The sequence below is a fragment of the Myotis yumanensis genome, unplaced genomic scaffold (assembly GCF_028538775.1).
Source record: "Myotis yumanensis isolate MYYU_CA2020_CCGP unplaced genomic scaffold, mMyoYum1.0.hap1 SCAF_10, whole genome shotgun sequence".
Taxonomy (NCBI): Eukaryota; Metazoa; Chordata; class Mammalia; order Chiroptera; family Vespertilionidae; genus Myotis; species Myotis yumanensis.
Window position 1 is genome coordinate 393,178 of NW_027223761.1, and position 22,425 is coordinate 415,602.

The 22,425-nt window shown below is 66.4% G+C and overlaps 1 protein-coding gene across 2 annotated transcripts; it reads right to left on the bottom strand.

Annotated features, from left to right (window-relative positions):
• Positions 1-290: 290 nt before the first annotated feature.
• Positions 291-9,921, bottom strand: IGF2 (insulin like growth factor 2). 2 transcript variants are annotated; one of them, XM_070427099.1, is made up of 4 exons: positions 8,870-9,921; positions 6,428-6,589; positions 5,018-5,172; positions 291-4,930 (listed from the first exon to the last, which is right to left on the bottom strand). In XM_070427099.1, exons 2-4 carry the CDS (start codon positions 6,582-6,584, stop codon positions 4,691-4,693), a joined length of 552 nt encoding a protein of 183 aa, XP_070283200.1. In that variant the 5' UTR covers positions 6,585-6,589; positions 8,870-9,921; the 3' UTR covers positions 291-4,690. The 2 variants fall into 2 exon arrangements, with proteins under 2 accessions (XP_070283200.1, XP_070283199.1); XM_070427098.1 differs by lacking the exon at positions 8,870-9,921 and adding an exon at positions 7,900-7,977.
• Between the last annotated feature and the right edge of the window lie 12,504 nt (positions 9,922-22,425).

A 22,425-nucleotide genomic window follows, 5' to 3' on the forward strand; every position in this document is an offset into this window, starting at 1 on the left:
GAGTCCCCATTTCCAGCAACAGCTACAGTTTCTGGAACCTTCAGAACCTGTCCAGAGCCCATCACCCACAGCAGAATGGAGCTGCAGCTAGGGTGCCTCCCGGAGAGCCCCCCACGGGCCCCGCCCCCTGCACCCTCTGTTTGAGGATGTGGTCCCCGGGCCCCACCGAGGGGTGCAGACCCCAGCGCTGTCCTCTCCCCGAGCCGTGAGGGGCAGAGCGCTCACCTCCCCAGGGCCCCTCCCTCCCGCGGCCCCGCACCCCGGGAAAGAGCAGAGGACTCAGAAGAAAATGCATTTGAAAACTTTATTGGGATTGCGAGCATGAGGTTAGAGACGAAGCCCAGGCACTGGGCGTCGCCGGAGACAGCGAGTTAGAGGGGCTGAGTTGAGGCGAACACGGCCGCCGGCGAAGGCGGGCAGCGGCGGCGATGACACGGTGACATGGGTGTTCTGCGCGTGGGGGTCTCCAGCTGATGGCGCAGGGAGGGACCGAGAGGGGTCCCGCTGGAGACGGTTGGGGGGAGGACTCGGGGAAGAGACAAGATGGACGGCCACAACCATGGGCACGGGGGGCGAGTGGGAGCCGGGGCCGATGGCTGAGACCCTCGGAGAGCTGCTGGGCGGGGCGCACAGAGGTCGGCAGACGCCCCGGGCGCCCATCCCCGCGAGGCGAGGAGGGTAACACTGGGTGGGATGGGCGTCCGGCCGAACGGGCGGGCAATTTGGGGCGCCTCGAAGTCTTTTTGGATCTCTGGCCAATCTCTGGGCTTTCCAATTAGAACAATTTGGCTGTTTGGGTTCCTCCAATGTTCCGAATGGCCCGTTCCCCGGGCACCTGCCGAGGCCCCCTGTGCTGAGGGCAGGCTGGCATGACCGCCCCCGGGGTCACGCCAGCCCTGTTGCCAGGGCCCCAAAGCCTCGGGCCTCTAGACTGCTAGTCGGGCCGCCCGCAGGGGGGCTGCGCTGGAGGCAGGAGTGGGGGGAGGTAAACCCCCAGCCGCCCGGGCCCCCGCGGCAGCCCTAGGCACCGAGAGGAGTGGTGGCTGGTCGGTGCCAGACCCGTGGGCCTCGGGGCCCAAGCAACCCCGGTTGACAAGTCAACCTCGCAGCTCTCTTGCTCTGCTGGGCTCCCTCCTGAACCCCCCCCCGACTGCCCGGCCTCGCCCCGCCCACCCCAGGGAGGCCCCGCGGAGCTAGAACCTCCTGGGGACAAGGCAGGGTGCTGAGGAGGCGGGCACGGTGTCACCGAGGGGCGGGGGGAGAGCTCCCCAAGTGCGCGGAAGGCGGCCACCTGCTCCAGCCCGATGGAGCCCTTCTTCTCACGTCCGCAGCCCCTTCCCCCCCGGCTGCCGCCGGGGGCCCCTCCTGATGGCCTCCGAGCACCTTCCTGACACCTGGGGAGACGCCGTCCCACCCCTCCTCCGCCCCTCAGGACCCCCAGGGACCAGCCACCGTCCCCGGGAGCCAGGCCGGGCAGTGGCCCTCTCCATTCCCCTCGGACTTCTCCAGGGGTGTTGTGGCTAGCACCCCACAGAGGCTCCACTCTCAATTCAACCCAAGCGACAGAGACAGATTTAAAAAAAAAAAAAACGCAGGGCGATAAATGGCGGGGAGCAGGACGGCGGTGGTGACATGGTGGCTTGCGCGATGCTTCGGTCGCTGCTCCCCTGTTACGGGCGGGAGGTTATACTGATGCGAGCGCAAGAAAGCTAAGGAGGGTCAAAAAAAAACACGGAAACAAGCCCCAGGAGCATCGAATTAAAGGGGGGAGATAGATCAATTGGCGTCAATTTGGGGTTCGGATTGGTGTCTGATTCTGCAGGTCTCCTCAACACGTCCTCCGACTTTGGGCCAAACCTCACTGGGCCACTTCCTACCCCAGGGCAACCCCACCCCCCCTGCCCCCCACCCACCCCTCCAACCGCCAGACTTCCCACTCTCCCCACCACCTCTGCCGGCCTCCCGGGACCTTCATTTCTGAGAGGCTGCCCAGGAGGCCGGCAGAGGTGGGCCCAGGTGTGCGGGCCGAGGCCGGTCTTTCTCGGGCACACCTGGGGGTCAGGCTACGGGGCGGGGCAAGGGGGCACGCCTTGCTGGGCTACAGCACCTCCAAGTCTGGCCTCATCCTGTCCTCGCTGGCGCACGCCATGGCGGGGTGCGCCTCGGGCTCACACTGCGGGGGCCGTGGTGACCAGCAAGGGCCCCTCCTTCATCTCAAACGGATGAACCGCCACGGGGGCTGTCGCAGGGGGTGGGAGGGGGCTGGAGACATGAAAACCTCAGCAAGAGAATTTGGCACGTGGGCGGTTTAGTCTTTCTCATTTTTAAGTCCATCCTGTGAGTGTGTGTGTGTGTGTGTGTTTGTGTTTGTGTGTGTGTGTGTGGGTGTTTGTGAGTGTGTGTGAGGGTGTTTGTGTGTGTGTTTGTTGTGTTATGTGTGTGGGTGTTTGTGGGTGTGTTTGTGTGTGTGTGTGTTTGTGTGTGTGTGTGTTTGTGGGTGTTTGTGTGTGTGTGTTTGTGGGTGTGTATGTGTGTGTGTGTTTGTGGGTGTTTGTGTGTGTGTGTGTTTGTGGGTGTTTGTGTGTGTATGTTTGTGTGTGTGTGTGTGTTTGTGTGTGTGTGTTTGTGGGTGTTTGTGGGTGTTTGTGTGTGTATGTTTGTGTGTGTGTGTTTGTGTGTGTGTGTGTGTGTTTGTGGGTGTTTGTGTGTGGTGTGTGTGTGTGTGTGGGTGTTTGTGTGTGGTGTGTGTGTGTGTTTGTGGGTGTTTGTGTGTGTGTGTTTGTGGGTGTTTGTGTGTGGTGTGTGTGTGTGTTTGTGTGTGTGTGTGTTTGTGGGTGTTTGTGTGTGTGTGTGTGTGGGTGTTTGTGTGTGTGTGTGTGTTTGTGGGTGTTTGTGTTTGTGGGTGTTTGTGTGTGTGTTTGTGGGTGTTTGTGTGTGTGTTTGTGGGTGTTTGTGTTTGTGTGTGTGTTTGTGGGTGTTTGTGTGTGTGTGTTTGTGGGTGTTTGTGTTTGTGTGTGTGTTTGTGGGTGTTTGTGTGTGTGTGTATGTTTGTGTGTGTGTGTGTTTGTGTGTGTGTTTGTGGGTGTTTGTGTTTGTGTTTGTGGGTGTTTGTGTATGTGTGTGTTTGTGTGTGTGTTTGTGGGTGTTTGTGTTTGTGTTTGTGGGTGTTTGTGTATGTGTGTGTATGTGTGTGTGTGTGTGTGTTTGTGGGTGTTTGTGTGTGTGTGTTTGTGTGTGTGTGTGTGTGTGTGTTTGTGTGTGTTTGTGTGTGTGTGTTTGTGGGTGTGTGTGTGTTTGTGTGTGTGTGTGTGGGTGTTTGTGTGTGTGTGTGTGTGTGGGTGTGTGTGTGTGTGTTTGTGGGTGTTTGTGTGTGTGTGTGTGTGTTTGTGTGTGTGTGTGTGTTTGTGGGTGTTTGTGTGGTGTGTGTGTGTGTGTTTGTGGGTGTTTGTGTGTTTGTGTGTGTTTGTGTGTGTGTGTGTTTTATGTGGGGATTGATGTTAAGATTTGGGGGTGTGGGGGTTTTTACAGGATGGACTTTGGGGTTCGTGCCAATTAAATGTCATTGGTGCCAATTTAGGTTTTCATGTCCCTTCCCTCCTCTGGTCTCAGGTGACGGTGGTGAGAGCCGAGCGGAGGCCAGTTGGCGCTGAGAGTGCCCGTCTGGGGCAGGAGGCGCTGGGAGCAAGGACATGCCCACCTGGGAATTGGGTCCCTCCTTTCTCCTGGACGGTCAAGGACTCGAGCCCAAGGCCAATTTGACCCGAGGTCCTAAGGGGAGGAGACGGAGGGGGGGGGGGCCGAATTCTTTTACTTGCCAATTGTTTTTAAGCCAATTTGTTTTTTAGTGTGTTTGTAGCCAATTAAGTTTTTTAGAGATTTTTTGGTTTTGGGGGTTTTTTAGGCCAATTGGAGTTTGTGGTGTTTGTAAAAAGCCCATTAGTTTTAGGGGCTTGGTGTGTGTGTGTGTGTGTGTGTGTGTATGTGTGTGTGTGTATGTGTGTGTGTGTATGTGTGTGTATGAGATTTAAATTTTATTGTATAATTTGGGTGATGGTTTGGTTGAATAATTTGGTTGAATAGTTTGGCCGAATAGTTTTACTGAGTAATTTGGGCAGATAATTTTCTTGAATAATTTGGTTTAATAATTTGGGGGGATATTTGAAGCCAATTGGTTTTGTACATTTTCAGGCCGTTGAATAATTTGGGGGGATATTTAAAGCCAATTGGTTTTGTACATTTTGAGGCTGTTAAATAATTTGGGGGAGGGTGGTTGGGGGGTATTTAAAGCCAATTGGTTTGGGACTTTTTTTAGGCTGTTGAATATCCCTGGGGGGGTAATTTGGGGGGGATATTCAAAGCCAATTGGTTTGGGACTTTTTTTTAGGCTGTGGAATAATTTGGGGGGGTTATTGGGGGGATGTTTTAGGGGGGCAATTTGGGGGGATTTTTAAAGCCAATTGGGTTTGCACATGTTTTAGGCTGTCGGGGCGACGCCCTCAGGCCGATGGAGGGGGCCGAGGGGTGTAGCCTGACATGGGGAGGTTGGGGCAGGGGGCGGGCAGGGCGGCGCTGGGAGGAGGACGGCGCAGAAAGGCTTGGGGGACCTGATGGGAAGTCCCGGGACCTGGTGGTAAGTCCGTCAGGAGGCAGGAGGAGGGTGGGGCCGCTCCGCAGAATCACTCAGGTTGGCTCACTTCCGATCGCTGGGCGCCTCGGGGGAGGCGGCCCCGTGGGCAGCAGGGTCGTGCGTGGCCAGGGCATTCAAGGGCCGTTGACGCTTGGCCTCCTTGAAGGCTTCCAACTCCCTGGCCAGCATGTGACCGCGACGGACCCGCAGGAGGGCGGGCAGGCCCCGGCGCAGGCGTTGGGAGGACTGCATCCAGGCGCCGGAGTTGAAGTACTTGCCCACGGGGTACTTGGGGGCGTTGTCCTGGGAGGGGAAGGGCCAGTCAAGGGGGGCACTTCCCCTGGCTGCGGTGCCCTCCCCCCCAGGGCCCGTGGGGAGGGGGCGTCTCACCGGAAGCACGGTCGGGAGAGTCGACACATCCCTCTCGGACTTGGCGGGGGTGGCACAGTAGGTCTCCAAAAGGGCCAAGTCGCAGCTGCGGAAGCAGCACTCCTCCACGATGCCACTGCCCCGGCTGCGACGGCTCGCCCGGCCGGCTGGTCTGCCTGCGGGCGGCGGGAGGGGTGGTCAGCGCTGGGCCCGGCGGAGAGGGGGCAGGGCGCCCGCCCCAGTGCCTCCCTCCTGGACTGAACACGGGCACAGCCTCAGGGTCCCCAGACCCAGGGTGTCTTGGGAAATGGGTTCAGGGGCCGCCCGGCGAGGGGGCCAACCCCCACATTCCAGGACCACAGGTCCCGGGACATGGGTGCCCCCCCCCCTGAGCTCAGCAGGGGCTGGCGGCCCAGGACCCCGACACTGAGACAGGTGGGAATGGGAGGAGGAAGAAGAAGACGGGAGGGGAGGAGTGAGGACCCGCAAACACCGCACCCTCCTCTCCTCCCGTCCTCCCCTCGCTCCCCCAGGCTCCAAGTCTCAGCCGCCAGGGAAAGCGCCCAGCACCTCAGCCTCGGGCCCGGGTGGGGGAGGGGGAGGAGCCCCTAGGAAGGGGTCCGTCATGGGTCCCATGGGTGGGGCTGGGCCCAGCACCCCTTCAGGGAGCCAGTCCCTGGGTGAGGGCCAATGGCTGCCAGACCCTGCAGTGCCCCTTCCCGCCCCAAAGGAGGCGGGGGACAGAGGGCGGGCACCGGCGCAGGAATGCTTTTCAAAGAGAAGCTTGGAAATCGCCAAGCCTGGCCCTGGGGGGCCCATTTCTCAGGGTGGGTCAGTGGAGGCTGCGGAAGAGAATGCCTACGGGGGGGGGGGGGGCTGGCAGCAGCTGGGCCCCTGCCCTGTGGGGGATCAGCCCTGGAACGCTCAGCCCCATGTGCTGTGACAGCAGGGGCTCCCCTCTCCTGCGCCCCCAGGTGGAGCAGCGCCCCTAGGACGCGGGCCGTGCACACTCACACCCACCAGCAACACCGGCTTTGGTTCCCATTGGTTTCCTACCCCTTTTATCAAATCTCCAATTTGATAAAATTTTCACAATGGGCACATCCCTGAGTATGTACCCATTGTCAAAATGTCAGGCACCAAGCCACGCCCCCCGCCCTGCTCACCAGCTCCCCCCAACCCCCCCCAACCCCCCCCCCCCCCCCGCCCCAGGGGGAGCAGCGACCCTCCATTTTGAGTCTTTATTGCAGGAGAGTCAGCGGGATGAGTGCCGCCCCGCACACTGAAGGCGCCTGCTGAATGCACTCCCCAAAGCCCGGCCCGCCCTCCGTGGCTAGTCCTCCCCCCGCCCCCCACCCCCTCCGAGGACCCAGCACTTGTTGGCACCTGCTGTGTGCGCCCGCCCCTCGCCCACCGCCCCCGGCCACTCACTGAAGTAGAAGCCGCGGTCCCCACAGACAAACTGAAGGGTGTCCACCAGCTCCCCGCCGCACAGGGTCTCACTGGGGCGGTAAGCAGCATAGCAGCACGAGGCGAAGGCCAAGAAGGCGAGCAGCACCAGCATCGACTTCCCCACTGGAAGCGCCATGGTATCTGCGGGGAGAGAGGAGGCTGAGCCGCCCGCCAGGCGGGTCTCACACCCAGAAAGTTCAGCGGCCACTTTACCGCAGGGCTTTCTCCCGAGCCATTGGCTCTAACGGAGACGGAGCCGCCTTTGATGGGCAGCAAGTGCTGGTCCGTGGTTTCCCGTGGGGAGGGTGGTCCCCATTGTCACTGCTGCAGGGGCTCGGCCATGCCCTGAGCCGCAGGGGCCAGTGCTGGACGCGGGACCTGGCCTCCATCCTATGATGTCATGAGGGCGGGGCCAGCACCAGGCAGCGGCCACTCCTGGGTCTCCCAGCGCCAGCCAAGATGGCAGACGGCCCCACCCCACGGCTCGGCAGCCCGAGCATCCCAGAGGACCAAGTCTCGGGGTCCCTCGGCCGGCCCCCTCCAGGGCTGTCGCTGAGCAGAGCTCAGGCCAAGGGTCCGATGACCAGCATGACTCTCGGGGGCCCGTTCTCCTGACTCACCCAGTCCCCCAACTCCAGCCTGCCCTGGGCACCCCAACAGCCTCAGAAAAGTCAAAGCCTCAGGGTGCCTTCAGGACCCCCCCTCCCCGCATCCAGGGGAGCGAGAGAGAGCAGGTGAAGCCGCCTGGAGGCCAGACCAAGTTCCTTAGGGTCCAGGGTGGAAGGAGTGGCGGTCCTAGGACACACCCCCCTGCCCAGGCTGTGCGCCCCTAAGGAGCGTGCGGCTTGGGAGGGGCCTCGGCTTCTAGGCAGCCCGGTCCGAAGGTGGGAGCCCCTCAGGCGGGCGGCCCCAGCCTGTCCCTGCACCCCCAGGTACGAGCCCTTTCGGGGGTAGCCAGTGGCTCTGAGTCCACTGGCACCCGAGGCTCCCCGGGCAAGGGCGGGGCAGGCTGCCCGGAGCTGTGCCCCTCCCAGGCTCCACAGCCGGTGGGCACAGGGCAGCGAGCAGCGTGGCCCCCAGCCCCGATGGAGCCTCGAGGCAGTAGCCCAGGAGCCGGGGCGGGAAGGCAGCCGCGTTGCCTAAGCTCCCCAAAGAGCCGCAGCTCCACGGAGGGACCCACACGGCCACCTCCATCCCCTGGTGCTGCCCCAGCCTGGACCTCAGCTGCCTTCCAGCTGCCCCGCCGCTCCATCCCTCCGCCAGCCCGGCCCCTCCGGTGCGGGGCCGGCCGGAGCCCGGCAGGGAGCATGGCCGAGGAGGGCAGCGGCGGGGAAGAGAGGGGAGTGCCCCCGCTGGAGGCAGCGGGCAGAAGCCGAGGCTGAGCCGGAGCCGGGGTGCAGGCAGGCGGGCTGGAGCGGGGGGCCGAGGGGCTCCGCTCAACAGCTGGTTACCTGCAGCTGGGCAGGAGTCCTGGGCTGGAGCAAGAGGAGGAGGAGGAGGAGGAAGCTGAAGGTTGCCTCTCAGGAGAAGCCAATGTCCAGCTCTCCGCCTGGTCAGTGCCTCTGCTTTTTATGTGCGAGCCGACTCCTCCCAGCCCCGGCTCCACCCCGGCCCCCCTCCCCGCTGACCACTCCCCCCGCCCCTTTGCCCCCGCCCCCTCGCGGCTTCCAGCCAGTCCCCTCTCTCCTCCGCACGCCCCCCGCCCCCTCCCCCCTCCCCTCCCCGCCCGCTCCATCCCTGAGCAGAGGACCATGTGGAGGGGGGAGAGGGGGGAGCGCCTCCTGAACCCCCAGCCCAAGTCCGCACCGGGCAGCGGGGGCCGGGAGGGGGGCAGCTTCCCCTCCTTGTATGGAAACTTCCATCTGCGCGCGGCGCAGGGGCTGGGCACTCCCCTGGGAGCCCCCGAGCAGCCCCTCTCCCCAGATTCCTACTTGGAAATGTTGGGGACAGGGAGGGGGCGGGGGGATCCTGCAAATGTGGCCTCTGGCAGGGCGCTTTTGCCAACTCAGCCCCCCTCGCTCCCTCCTGGCCCCGCCCACCCGTTTCTCTCTCTCTCTCTCTCTCTCTCTCTCTCTCTCTTTTGCTGGCGCGAGTGCGCATACCAGGGTGGGTTTCTGAGACCCGCGCGCCCCCCTCCTTGCCCAGCACCCTGGGGGGACGGCCCTCCCCCAGCACGGCGCAAACCCCAAACTTTCACCAACACCCCCCCGCACCCCCAAACCCACCAGGAAGTCGCTTTTGCAGACGCTCACACCGCTCCGGGCATTTTCCGCGGCCCCTACCCCGCCCCCTCCGCGGCGCAGGGAAGAGCGCGGGGCTCGCGGTGGGGAAGGGGACCCGCCGCCCGCGCCCCGCACCCGCCCGGGCGCAGCCCCCCCACTCCCGCCGCCCCGCCAGCCCCGCGGCCCGCACTGCGCTTACCTTGAAGCCGGCACAGCTGCCGCACACCTTCCTGCTGCGTGAATGCGAACCGGGCAGCGGGCGAAGGCCCTCCTGCCGAACACTCCTCTGCCAGCGCCGCTCTGGCCGAGTCGCCGGGGCCGAATGTGCGACGGGTCAGAACGGGGGGATGGCTTTTTTTGGGGGGGGGAGTATCCGCTGATCTTGGGGAGGACGGGCCTTCTGTGGGCTGGGGCGGGCCAGATGTTGTACTTTAGGGGGGGAAGGGGATCGGGAAATGAGGTCAGCTGTTGTATTCAGGACAGAGGGGGGCAGAGATAGAGAGAGAGACAGAGTGAACGGGAAAGGGGGGGGCCAAAGGGCGGGCGAGAGGGAGAGGGGACAGCGAGAGGCGGGCAGGCGCACAGCGGGGGAGAACAGTCAAGAGAAACAGAAAGTCTGTCGAGGGTCCGGGGGCGGGCGGGGAGGGGGGGCGGGCGTGGAGGCGCGGGGCCGGGGGGGACGGGAGGGAGCCGAGGGAAGGCTGCGGGAGAAACGAGTGCGCGGGGCCGGGGCCAGAGGCGAGAGAGGTGGAGAGGGGAGCACAGAGAAGCGAGGGAAGGTCGCCACGTCGGGGGCCGGGGGCGGTGCGAGGGGGGGGCGGAGTGGAGGCGTCACCCGGGCCGCGGGCGCCCAGCTCGGTTTGGGCCGACGGAGCCCTCGGCCGTCGCGAGCCCGGGCCTCGGGGGGGCGGTGGTGGCCGCGCCGGAGCCGCTCGGGACGCCGCGAGGAGTGGGAGCGGCCCGGCGGCGCACCGGGGAGGGCTGGGAGGGGAGCGCGGGGAGATGACAACGCCGGCGGCCTGCGAGCCGGACTGCCTGCGGGGGGGACCGCCTCCTCGGGCGAAGCGGGACGGGCGTTGAGGTAGATAGACGAGGAGGCGGCGAGGGGTCCGCAGGCCCGGCGGAGCGCGCCCCCGCCGACGGCGTCCGCGATGGGATCAGCAGCGCACGGACGTCGAGGCGGGGCCGTCAGCCCGATGGAGCGGGGCGGGCGTGGGCCAAGAGGCGGGGGCGGCCGGAAGGGGGGGCCGGGGGCCCGCTGGGCCTCACGCAGCTCCGCCGGAGAGCAGGCGAACTCCGGGCGCCAACGCCCGGTTCTTATAGCCGCGCCACCCCGCGGCGCGGCTCCCGCTCGGGCCCCGCTGGCCTTGAGCCCGCGCCAATGGGCGCCCGGCCGGCCCTCGCCCCGCCCCCGGACCGCCTCCGCAACTCGAGCCAAGGGAGGGGGGCGCGGGCTCCGGGGCGCGGGAGCCTGGAGGGTGGGGGCGGGGGGACGTGGGGTGTGCGGGACGAGATGGGGGTGGGGGCAGGGAGCGGCGAAGTGTGCACGAAATCCCAATTCTACCGTGTGAAGGGGCCCCCGTCTCAGGTTCCGGGGTCCCGGGTTCCCTGCGCTTGTGCGCGGGGGTCACGGAGTGAGCAGGGTGGGCGGTGTCCCGGGCCCCTGCGGTGGTAGGGTCCCCGCTGCCCGACGAGGGGCGACGCGGCGGGGCGCCCCGTCGGCGTGAGTGAGGGCGCAGGTGGTTCCGTGTGGCCCGGGGGTCCCCGAGTCCCGCTGGGAGCGGCGGAGGGGGAGGAGGGGTCGGCGCTGGGCGCGCGCAGGGCGCGCAGCCGCCACCTGCCCGTGCAGGCGCTGCCCCTCCAGCCGCCGCCAGACCCCGAGCGCCCCCCGGTGCCGCGCGCGGCCTGGTCGTAGTCGAGGCCGCCGCCAGGTGCGGTCTGTGCGGAAAGCGCGCCGGGCCAGGCCTGAACGTGGGGCGGGCGCAGGGCCCGGGAGAGAGGGCCGAGGCGGGAAACACTTTAAGTCCTACCTGCGTGGCCGAGCTCACGGGGCGGCCTAAGCGGCCCGCCCCAGGGCCCCCCCAAATGCCCCGATCATGGCTTCCCCGGCCTCAGGCCGCTGGACTCGCGTAGACCCGGGTTCAGCCCCGGGGCCACCGCGCTAACCGGGCCCCGGGCACCATCCCGAGAGTTTGCAGACGTAAAAACTCGTGTCTTTTCCCAAGTCAAACCCACGCACAGGCCCCCGCGCGCCGTCTGCGCCTGCAGCCCCTGCCGCCCGCGCCTCCGCTGGGGACGGGGCTGCCGGCGGGAGACCGCGCGGGGTCGCCGGACGCCGCCATCAATCACCTCGCCCGCCCGCGCTGGGCGCGCGCTGCCCCGAGTCCCGGGCCGGGGCTGGAGGCGCCTCTCCCGGCGTCGCTCCGACCCAGCGCCCTGCCCGCCCCACCACCATGATCTCTGCAAAGGCGCCGGTGTCTGGGCGCTGGCCCCAGGCAGTGCGGCCGCCAGGAGGCCAGCCTGCCGCAGGCTCCCGCGCACCGCGCCGGTTTCCCCCACGGCCGCCGAGGCGAGCGCCGGCCAGCCCGGCGGGAGTGGGACCGGGAACCGGGGGCGGCGGGTGCGGGCGGAAGCCCGGCCGGAGCGCGGAAGCGGCAGGAGCTCACCGCGAGGCTGGAAGCCGGTCGGTCCGCGGGCGGGCGCACCGGGAGCGAGACAGGAGCGAGGGCTCTGCGCCGGCGGCGGACGTGCAGAAGGTGAGCGGGACCCCGCGCTAGTCCCCGAGGTCCCGGGGCGACGCCCAGCCCGTTGGAAGACCCGGGGAACATGCCCAAATTTGGGGGGAACTGGGGACTCTGCCCAGTCGTTTTCCTGGACGCGGGACTTGTGCCCACGTCCCGGCGGACACGCTGCCAGGCCCCGGGCGTTAGGGGAACAGACATTCTTAAACGTAGGGCTTCGCCGGCCACGCCGAGCCGCTGAGACCCGCCGTGGCGCGCGGGGCCGGGGCTTCGGGGCGGCGGGTGGGCCGGGAGCCGTGCCCAGCTGGGGGACCGGGACCGGCTCGGCCTGACTTGCAGGCGGAGCGAGTGTGTGTCCCGGAGCCCGGGCGCGGAGGCTTCCCGCCGTGGGAGCTGTGAGGAGCGACTACATCAGAGGCTCCAGAAAAATCGCGGCCAAGTGGGGGGACCCCTGGAAAGGGCTCCGTGCACTGGGGGAGGCGTCCACGCCTGGGGCGCCCAGTGCCTGGTCGGCGGGCTTGGGGGCACCCGCAGGATGGGTGGGGAGGTAGATTTCTCGGTGACTCCAGAAAAATTCTCTCCATGGAATTCGGGGCCCCCAGAGGCGCAGAGCTCTAAAACTGAAAGAAGAGAACAAGAACACACGGGGGGGTCTCAGCAAACCCTCCCCGCGCGGAGGAGCGGAGGTTCGTTCCCGCGATTCGGGCAGCCGGCCGGGCCTGGCGCCGGGGCTCGGGAAGCCGCTTCCACCGGTGGTGGCTCCGGCGGGTTCTCAGTGCCCTGCAGGGACTCCAGCGCCACGGTCTAAAGTTGGGGGAACCCGGGGTGTGAGCAGTGCTTTGGGGGAGTGCAGAAAATTGAGCGCGTCTATTTTGTTTTTAAATCGTTTCATTTGCTGGAGGTCTGTTTTGGGTGAACAGGACAAAATGTCATTTTTCCCTGCGCGCTGTGTTCGGGGATCCCTGGTGAGGCATGGCCCGAATATGGGGGTCACTGGAAACTGCCCGCAGCTAAGCTCCAGGTACAGGCCCCCCGCTGCCTGCGATTTCTGGGGCCTGCGGGTGTTCTTCAGTCCCCAGGCACTTTCATTTTGGGGGAACCGTGGGAAAAAAATTGCCTAAACTTAGGGGAGGGGGCTCAGGGAAAGGGTCATGAAGTCAGGGGACCCATAAATCAATGTTCAGAAAAAGCTCAGTTGTTTTGTGGAGGAAAAAAAAATCTCAATTTGCTTTGGAGGGCTGGAGGTAGCGCCTCAGCTCAGAGCCCCCAAAGTCATTTTGGAATCGGGGGTCCAGGGAAGTGGCTCGGTTCCTCAGGAGAACTGGAGGCCGGCATCTAACTTTGGGGGGAAAGGGTGAAGAGTTCCTAAACCCTGGGACCTGGAGAGCCGGTGTCCACAATCCCTGGGAGTGAGCTGGGTGGGGAGGGGCCAGGAAATGTTGATTAAATTTGGGGTGCCCCCCATGGGGTCCTGGATGCGTTGGAGCCCAAGAAACCAGTGCCTTTGTGACCCGCGTGTAACCCTGGGTGAGGGGGGGTCTGGAGGGCAATGCCTAATAGTTGAGAGAACGCAGCAAACCCGGACCCACGGGGCCAGGAGACGCCGTGAGGGCCAGAATTTCCGATCAGCGTCTGCATTTTAGAAAACCCGGGTTCCTGTCCATGAGCGAGGGGCCGGGGGATTTTAAAAGACGCAAAACGTTACCACGCGGAGAAAATGTCTAGGCTGTTGGTGGCCGGCTCTCACAGGACCGGCTGTCCCAGGCACAGACTTGTATTGCGCTGGGTGTGTGGCCCAGGCGCCTGGGGACCCCGTGAGATTCTGGGGAACCTGCATAGCTGGGGGTCACAAGCAGGGGTGACTGCTCGGGGTGCTTTGGACCTGGGTGAAGGGTCTCATGGGCAGGAACGGAGCGGGGCCGGGAAACTTGGCGGGAAACGCAGGCCCCCATCTCCACGGCCCACGGCCCACAGCCCGCGGGGAAAATGCTCAGGGGGCCGCCGGGACAGAGGTGGTGGAGCCGGGACCCGTCAGGACTCGGAGAAGGGCTGGGGGCTCTGGGAGCCTCCCAAATCCTGTGCAGGCGGCCGAGCAGCCTTCTGGGGTTTGGGGGTAATTTGCTTCCTGCGTTGGGGGACCTGGGGCTCTCGGTGTAACATTTAGGGAGCCCGGGTTGGTGCCAGTAATTTTGTGGGACCCCCGCAGGTATCACCCCAGGCTGCGGGGAGCCCTGCCGGGGTGTCAGCAGGGACAGGAAGCTGGGGAGACCTTGTTGTTAGCCTCCAACATGGTGGAGACACAAGAAAAAAATGCCACTTGTTTGGGGACACAGACCTAAGGGCCAGACGAACCCTGTCCACCCTGGGGAGCCTGGCCAGCTGGCCGCGTTGCCGCAGGGCAGGGCGGGTGTACGCCGGGAGCACGGGTCGGTGGCCCGGGGGTCTGCAGGGCCCCGAGGGGGCGCGCGGCTCCGTGAAGAGCCGGGGGACAGCGAGCTTGGAGCGCCCAGGCCACGCGTGTAAATTTGGGGAAGCCGAGGGGGACTCTCTGTGTGCGGGTCCCTGGAAATTCATGTCTCAGAAAACTCCTAGGAGCTGGGGAGATGCTGAGTGTGTGGGGGGACCTCGGGAGCAGGACTGTGACCCCAGAAAAAAGCCTCGCCCGTCTTTGGGGGGAGCGGGCGAGTGGCTGAGTGGGTCGGGACCCCAGAGCCGGGTCTGCAGGAGAGAGGCCGGCGCCGAGAAACCAACGTGCGTCCAGGGCGCGCGCGGAGCAGGGGCGCCCTCCGGGGGACGCGGCGCAAGCGGCGGCGGGGAGCGCGGGGCTCCCGGGGCGCCCAGGGCAGGATCGCCGCTTCCCTTCGCTTTACCGCCCCCCGCGCCCCCCACGTCTCCGTGGCCGAGGCTCCGCGGGCCCCCAGGCGGAGGGCGGAACCGAGAGCCTCCAGGCAGAAACCCGGCGGCCGATCCCGGCGCCTCGGGCCGCCACTCCGCGCGCGCGGGCGGGCATCTCCGAGGAGTCCCGCGGGCTCCCCGCCGCCGCGCCCCACGCGCTCCCGCGCCGCGAGCCTAGGCGAAGCCGCGGCCCGGACGCCGCCGCGGGCAGGCTCATCCCCGGCTCGGCTGGGGGGCCCGGGCGCACCCCCGCCGGCCGCCCCCGCACGCCTCGAGCGCCGCACGGGTCTCGCCCAGGCACCAAACTGCCGCGAAACCAGCTCGTGTGCGTGAGGCCAGCGAGCGGCGGAAGTGGGAAGGCGGGGTGGGGTGGGGGGACGTGGGGCAGAGGTGGGGGGCAGGCCTGCCCGGGAGCGGGGGGCCGGGGGTCTCCTTTCGTTTTCTGCAAATGTTCACGGAAGGCCTCCTCCCCGGGGCTGGGGACTGAGGGGAGCAGGGGAGGCAGGCGCTGAACCCAACTAGGGTCCAGGCACTGTTGCTGGGGGGGGGGGATAGGTCGCCCCTCAGCACTGGGCAGGGTTGGGGGTGTGGGGCAGGGACCCCCTTCCGGGGGATCTGTGGGGGGAGGGGATGTCAGCGAGGAGGCGCTGCTGGGCAGTGTGGCACAATGGTTTGGGGACTGGGGCCAGGTCACAGGGCACTGCTTGTCCCCAGGGTCACCCCACAGAGGGACCCAGGCCGGAAGGGGCCACGGGGAAGGCAGGGGTTAATGCTGAGGGACAGGTGTGGCGGGGAGGCCCCCTGCCCCCAGGACAAGCAGCCACCTTCCCCCCCAGAGCCCAAGGCATGCGGGGAATGTCCCCCCTTCAAATTCCAGCCCACATCAATCACCCCCTCGACCGTCCCAGGAACATCTGGTCGCCCCCCCCCCCCAGGACAGCCCCCTCCTCAACCCCAGGCCGGCACTCAGGCCTGTGCCTACAGAGGGAGGGACAGCCGGAGCCCTGCTCCCCGCTCCAGTGACTTGTGAATTGTGGGGTGGGGAGCGTTCAAATAAGGCCTGTCTGTGGGCCGGGGTCCCCAAGAGCCCAGAGCAGATTCCAAATCCTGGAGGGGCGTCTGCTCAGGACAAAGGGAGGGACACAGGTTCCCTGGCCCTGCTGGGTCCGGCACCCTCCTCCGCCGCCCGCTGCTTCCCAGGCCGTGGAGCCGCCGTGAAGCCCGTTAGCCCTTGGGGTTTCCCCTCCCCAGGTGCCTGGGGGCCTTCAGGCCAGTGGCCCATTCGTTCGGGGCTCCCCTGTGTCCTGCCCCCCACAGGCGCTCATCTGGAGAAGCTGGTGCTGGGAGACGGCCTGGACCCCACAGGTAGGAAGGAAACCACTCGGTGCCTGGCCGGGGTCAGGGCGGGCGGGCGGGGGCACATGGCCTTCCCGGGTGCTGCCCCAGAACCCTCTCCTTATTTAGTCAAAAGTGTGGCCGGAGGGGCAGGCGCGGGGGAGCGGACCCGGGTCACCCTAGGGCTCAAAAAGGGCGCTGGCCACCCCCAGCCAGGACCCACCCTCCCGAGTCCCCGACTTCCAGCCCCCCAGGCAGGGAGGGACCTGCCAGCCCCCCCCCCCCCCCCGCCCCCCAGCTCATCGCGGGGCCGGGGTCTCCTCAGCAGAGCTGGGCTGGCAGGGACCCCACCCCGCGCCACCCTGCCCAGCCCTGCCCGGCACCGCGGCACCGACCTCCCCTCTGGATCCACAGACCCAGACTCGGAAGAGAGGAATCAGCCCTAGAGGATCGGACTCACCCCTCCAGACTGCCCTGCGCCCCCCACCAGCTCCGCTCGGCCTTCCTAGCTCCTCGCAGCCGCCCGCCTGCCGTCTGCCTCTGGCTCCCAGCTCCCTCCCCCGGCTCTGGCTTCGACCTGGCTGCTCCCCCTCCCTGGGCCCAAGCCCAGCGTTTCCAAACCCGGCTCCATCTCTGAGGGTCCCCGAGCGCCCCTCCCTCACCCCCCTCTGCAGGGCTCGGACCGTGCTGGGCTCTGGGAGGGACGCCCACGCGGGGTCAGCCCCGACCCCCGACGGGAAGCAGGGGACAGTGCCCAGGCCGGAACCAGAACCAATGGGACCCAACAGCACCAGCCACCCCAGGCCCAGGCACCACCAGCCCATAAACCAAAAACCACAAGTACGTAAGGGTTGGGTGGGGGAGGGGTGGCGGAGCCGCAGCGGGAAGAGCCCCGTGTGGCCCCGTTGTCCCCTTGGCTGTGAGTGAACTCGCGGTACCCCTGAAAGCAGGCTCCGGGCTCCTCTGGGACGGGCAGGCCAGCCTGGAAGGGGGTCGCCTGCTGGGCGCAAGGACACGGAGCCGGCCCACGCCCGCAGCCACCCGGGACCTGGAGCTGGGCATCTCTCCAGGCAGCTCAGCGGTGCCCCTACAGGCACCCGGTCGGCAACCTTGGCCTCCCCACCCAGCCTGCCCAGCAAGGGCCAGCCTCCACTCCCTCACAGGGAGCCCTGCCACCTCAGACAATGGGCTCCCCCCCCCCCACCCCACCCCCTCCCCCTCACCCGCACGCACTCCCGGGGCTCGGGAGGCTTCTCCCTTTGGGCGGTGCCTCACGTGCCCTCACGATTCCGAACTCCGGTGCTGAGGACAGGGGACCGGGAGGGGACGCCCAGGTGTCCAGTGCCCCGGCCGAGCCTGCTCTCCTCACTCCCCTCTCCCTCCTCTTCGGTCCTCTTGTGGCTCCGTCTGCACCTTGACCCCTGCCTCCCCCCCTGGGCTGCTCCCCGGCTGCCCTCTGACCTTCTCCCAGGAGTGCCCTGCAGGACCTCGCTGCTGCCCACACCTGAGCCCCCCCAGGAGGCAGAGACTCTGGAGCAGCCCCCTGAACCCCAGGCACCAGCTCTGTGACCAAGCACCCCCAGCCTCGCCGAGCCCCACCGCCTTGTAAAAGGGGGGTGAGGGCTAGAGCCGCAGGGGGGCTCCCAGCACGGAAGGCACCGAGTCTGACACGTGGAGAGGGGACACTGGGCCTGCCTGGGGCTCGGAGACACTCACCTCTGGGGGGCTGGGGCTGGTGGGCGGTGGGGCTTCAGTGCTGAGCGCGTGGGAGCCGAGGGGACCTTGGTGCCCGCCGGGAGGGCCAGGGGCACAGGCTGCAGCAGCCGGCCTGGGGGCTGTGCTCGCGGGCCGCTCTGGGCGGCTTCTGCCTGGGCCTCTGCCTGGGCTGACGTGCAGGCCGGGCCGGGGGCTGAGCCGGCTGGGCGGCAGCGTCCTGGGGCTGCGGGCTGGAGTCCGCCTCCTCCTCAGCCGCAGCCGCGGGGAGATCAGCAGTGACCCTCCGGCCCCTGGGAAAACATGGGGGTGGTCGCTTTAAAACAAACGGCCCCCAAGCCGGAGCCCCCAGCCCGGCTCCCCCTGGCTGTTGGAGGGGGAGAGGCCTGTGGGTCCACAGGTCATCGTGTTGGGGGTTGGGCGGTGGTCCCTTTGCCATGTTGGAGGCCAGGGGGAGAGGCCCACGGGGCACCCGGAGCTGGGCTTTCGGAGCCAGGCCCGAGGAGATGCCCACAGCGGGCGGGAGACGCCCTGTGGCTGGAAGACCCTGCCTGGACCTGGGCCGGGGGCTGCACACACAGGGCCTGTCTTGGGGGGGGGGGGGTCACAGCACAAAACAGGGGAAGCCTTCCCCACCCAGCAACCCCACCGAGAGTGGGGAGGCAGCTGAGGGTGGGGAGTGAGCTCCTCTGGGGAAGCCGCCCCCCCCCCCCGCCCCCTCACCCAGGGGACAGGGCAGCGGAGCCCGCACGGGGCGGAGGGAGAGAAACTCCTGCACCAGCGCTCAGCTCAGCCACCGGACAGCTGGGCACACGGGGCAGGAGAAGCCTGACCCTCAGCCCCACTGTGGGGCAGTGACCTTCCCGTCCTCAGAACAGGGCTCTGGGGTGGTCGGGAGGTGCAGGGGATGGAAGGCAGGGGAGCCTGACTTTTTAAAAAACTTTTATAAAAACTGCTTCAAAATCTCAGCCTGGAGCCTCTGTACTGTGTCGTTTGTCTTTGGTTGGGATTGGGGGGGCGGGAGGGAGCTCCTGACAGCAAAACCCTGCCCCTTGCACTTGCCAGCACAGCTGCACCCCCCCCCCCAAGGGCAGCCCCGCCCGCGCCCACGCTGCCAGCAGATCAGGGAAGGAAAACGGATTTTCCTCGCTGGAGCCCCGGGCTCCAGGCAGCCCCCCGGCCACCTGTCTTTTCCGTCCCCTCCAGCAGAAACAGCAATCCCGTTAGCCACCCTGAGCCCCCAGCCCCCATGCGTGAACGGCACCCCGAGGTGCTGCACGAGGGAGGGAGCCCCGTTACCTGTGCTCTAGTTGCTGGGTGCCCCCCGAAGTTCCCGGGCGGTGGATAAAGAGGACCGGGGAGTCACTGGTGCCCCAGGCCTTCTGCCCCAGCGGCCCGGCCGATGAGCCGCCCGCTGGGCTAATATTAGCAGCTGCCACCAAAGCAGGGGCTGCTCTGGCCGGGGCGCCCGCGGTGGGAGAGGAGGGGGGCGAGGCTGAGGCTGGAGAGACAGTGAAAGGCAGCTTCAGGGCTCGCATGACAGCGGGTCCTCGGCAGCAGGGCGGCTTCCACCACTGAGCAGACACCTGCCACACGCCAGCCGCGTTTATAGCTGGGCCCCTCGTCTCTCCGGCCCCCCCACGCCGTCCCTCCAGCCCCTCCAAATTTGGGTAGCTTTGCACCAACTCAGTGTGGCCGGGGCCTCTGGGGCAGCTGGCCATGGCACTGTCCCAAGCCTGGGCACGGTACGGGGGGGGAGACTGGGGGGGTGAGGGTGGAGGGTAGGTGGGTGGGTGGGTGGAGGATGGGGGTAGGGGGGTGGAGGTTTGGCCCGCCTCTGACCCCATAGAAGGGGGTTTGTGAGCCTGCGCACAAGCCAGAAGCACGCCTGCTAGCCAGCTGGCAGGATTGGGGGGGGGGGGGTTCGGACTTCACAAGATTGACACTTGGCAGTCACTTGACACCCTGGAATGTGGGTGGGCTTGGCACGGGTAAAATGGGGGTGGGGCACAAGGGGGAAGCGGCAGATTTAAAGAGAGAGGTCAGCAAAGTCACCCTTTGGGTGGCCCCCACACAGCTGCCACACAGTACGGTCCTGTCCTTCCTCCTTTGAGAGGCAGGACACTCCCGAGGGAGCTTTCTCGCTTCCCCAGTCACCCCTGACACAGCCCTGTACACGACGGGTGTGGTGCCAGGCACTCAGGGCACTGCCGCAAGTGGCAGCAGCCGTGGGGAGCGGGGGGCCTGTTCCCAAGTGGGATGATGAGAGTCACAGCTTTTGGAACCCGGATGAACCCCCAGGGAAGGCACAGCCCCCCTGAGATCTCACCTGGTGGGGGAGAACAGGGCAGACAAAAGCGCCACCTGACTGGACCAAATCTCACGCATAGGCACTTGAAACTTCTCCTCCAAGCCTGGGGAGGCAGGAGCAGGCAAAGGTGCACCAAGAGGCAAAGGCATGCACTTGGCACACAAGCACTCGTCCCCACCCTCCCCGCGTTCCTGCACCCAGTGTGCACCTGATGGGTCCCAGCCCCTGTCAGGGTTTAATCTCCCTTTTCCTTGGAGACCTTCACCTGGGGTGGGCCAAACAGGACACAGACGGCCCAGGTCCACACCACTCCTGGGCAGAGGACAGGCGGGGCTCTGGGTAGGGAGGAACGAGGGGTGCCCCAGGCCCCAAGCAGGTTCAAGGCACACGGAGGGCCGTCAGCGTGAAGCGGCCTGGTGTGCGGCTGTCGCTGGCTCTGCCGGCTGTGGCTCTGCTTTGGGCTCTGTGGCTTGCAGGCTGCACGGCCTTGGTCCCCTAGTGTCCCCTGCAAGATGCCCAGGTGTGGCCAGGAGCTGGGGCCTGGTCCCTATTGGGAGACGTTCCTGGGACTCCCAGCTGCAGGTGGGGCTGGGGAGGGGGCGGGGATGACCCAGGCCAGACAAGAACGTGGCGGGAGAGGCCCACGGAACAGGGTGTCCCCAGGGGGAGAGGGTGGACAGCCGAGGGGCAGAACGGGAGCAGCTGTTGAAGCCCACAGATCAGACCCCTGCACAGTGGGGACCTTCCCGCTCCCCAGGGGGTGTCTTGAACCTCAGCTCTACCCCCCAAAGGCCTCCCTCCACTGCAGGCCCACTCTATTCCACCAGAATCTTGCAGCCCAGCGTCTTTAAGCGAGGGAAGGCGAGAGCAGGCTAGGCAGGGCTGGGAGGGCCCATGGGGCTCTCAGCCCTGGTACCACTGAGGCAGGGCTAGAGGCACTGACTCTCAGCGATACCCCCAGGGACACGCGGCCTCGGGGGACGCAGGGCAGTGGAGGGAGCACAAAAGGGCCCTCCGGGTGCAGGAGAGAACCGGGAACCCTAGAAATCCCGTCTCAAGTTCCCTCCACTTGGCTCTTTAAGTGGCCTCGTGCTGACACCTGGTGGTCACTTCTAGAATTACAGCGTCACCGCCCGAAGGTATTACACATTGGGGGGCCCCCCCTAAGGAGAGTGGTGGGTGGGGCAAAGCAACCCCATTTCTCCCGACAAAGGGAGCCCCCCTGCAGGGTCGGGGTACGGGGAGTTCTGCACCTTCGCACTCGGGTGGGAGTCTCTGGTCTGCCCCCATTCTGGCATGACCGAGTGGTGAGTGAGGCCTAAGGGGACGCCTCCCGCCAGGGTCTCCGGCTCCCTGCGGGGGGCGGGGGGGGCGGGGGGCTCCCTCCCCGGGGGGTGCGGAAAGGTGGATGCCCAAAGCCAAACGTGCCCCCGGGACAGTCCTGAAGCTCCCGCTGTGTTCTGAGACTTAGAGGAAGCTGTGTTACTGGGAGGCAGAATGTTGGGGACCCCCCGCCCGCCAGACAGGCAGGGACCCGGAGACTGAAGGGGGGAGTGGTCCTGCACCGGACACAGTTTCTGTCCCCCCCCCCCAACACACACACACACACACACACACACACACACACACACGCGCGCGCGCGCGCGCGCGCGCACACACCCCCAAGGCTTTCAAATCTGGCCTGAGCCTGACACCTTGTGGCCACCTGAGGAAGTGCAGCCACAGGCTCTGAAAGCGCCTGGCTTTCCTCTGCACCAACACTGCCCTTAGGGTGACGCCTGGGCCGCTAGGCCAAACCCGGGGGTCCAGGAGGAGGAGGTAACACAGAACCCCCACCCCGAGGGCCCCGTGCTGTCAGGTCACCTAGGGCTCAGCCGCCTCCGTGGGGGCCACCAGCGGGCCGGAGTGAGGCCGCCCCAGGTTGCACACGGCCCTGGGCCCGCAGTGTCTGTGCCGGTGGCTCAGGGGTGCTCAGATGGGGACAGGCTGGGGCAGAGGAGGCCTGAGGCTGGCCCCGTCCAAATCCCGGCTCTGCAGCAGGCTGGGGAGGCCAGGGCGCCTGGGGCACCGTGTCCCCGTGTCCCCGTGTCCCCGTGGCCACGAGAGTCCCGCGTGCTGGTGCCCAGCAGCCTGCGATCGGGGCCTGGCCCAGGAAGTGCTAATCCACACTCGCTGCTCAACACCCTGAGGTGAAGGTGCATTTGCCCCTAAGGGGTCCCTCCCAGGTCGCATGGATCCTGCTGTCCTGGGACCCTCCGTCCCCTGCATCTCCTGCAGGTAAGTGCCCACCAAGAGGGCTCAGAGCTCCCTGGCCAGTTTGGCTCAATGGATAGAGCGTCGGCCTGCAGACTGAAGGGTCCTGGGTTCGATTCCGATCAAGGGTGCATGCCTGAGTTGTGGGTACTATCCCCAGTATGGGGCGTGCAGGAGGCAGCCGATCCATGATCCTCTCTCATCATGGATGTTTCTCTCTCGCCCTCTCCCTTCCTCTCTGAAATCAATTAAAACAAAAAAAGAAAGAGGCCTCGGAACTTGGGGAGCAGGAGGCCGGCCAGGCGGGGTCTCTCGATGCCGGGCTCCGTTGCTGGTAAGCTGGGGCGGCTCCAGCACAGGGAGCCCCGTTCCCCGAGCGGCTCTGTGGGCCTTATTCCCTTTCCTGTCCTTTCCACGCCTTGAGCCCTCCATGGCCCCGCCCCGCCTCCTGCCCTGGGGAGCCGGTGGCCACACCTGCTCGCCCGGGGACTTCACCCTGGAGGGGTG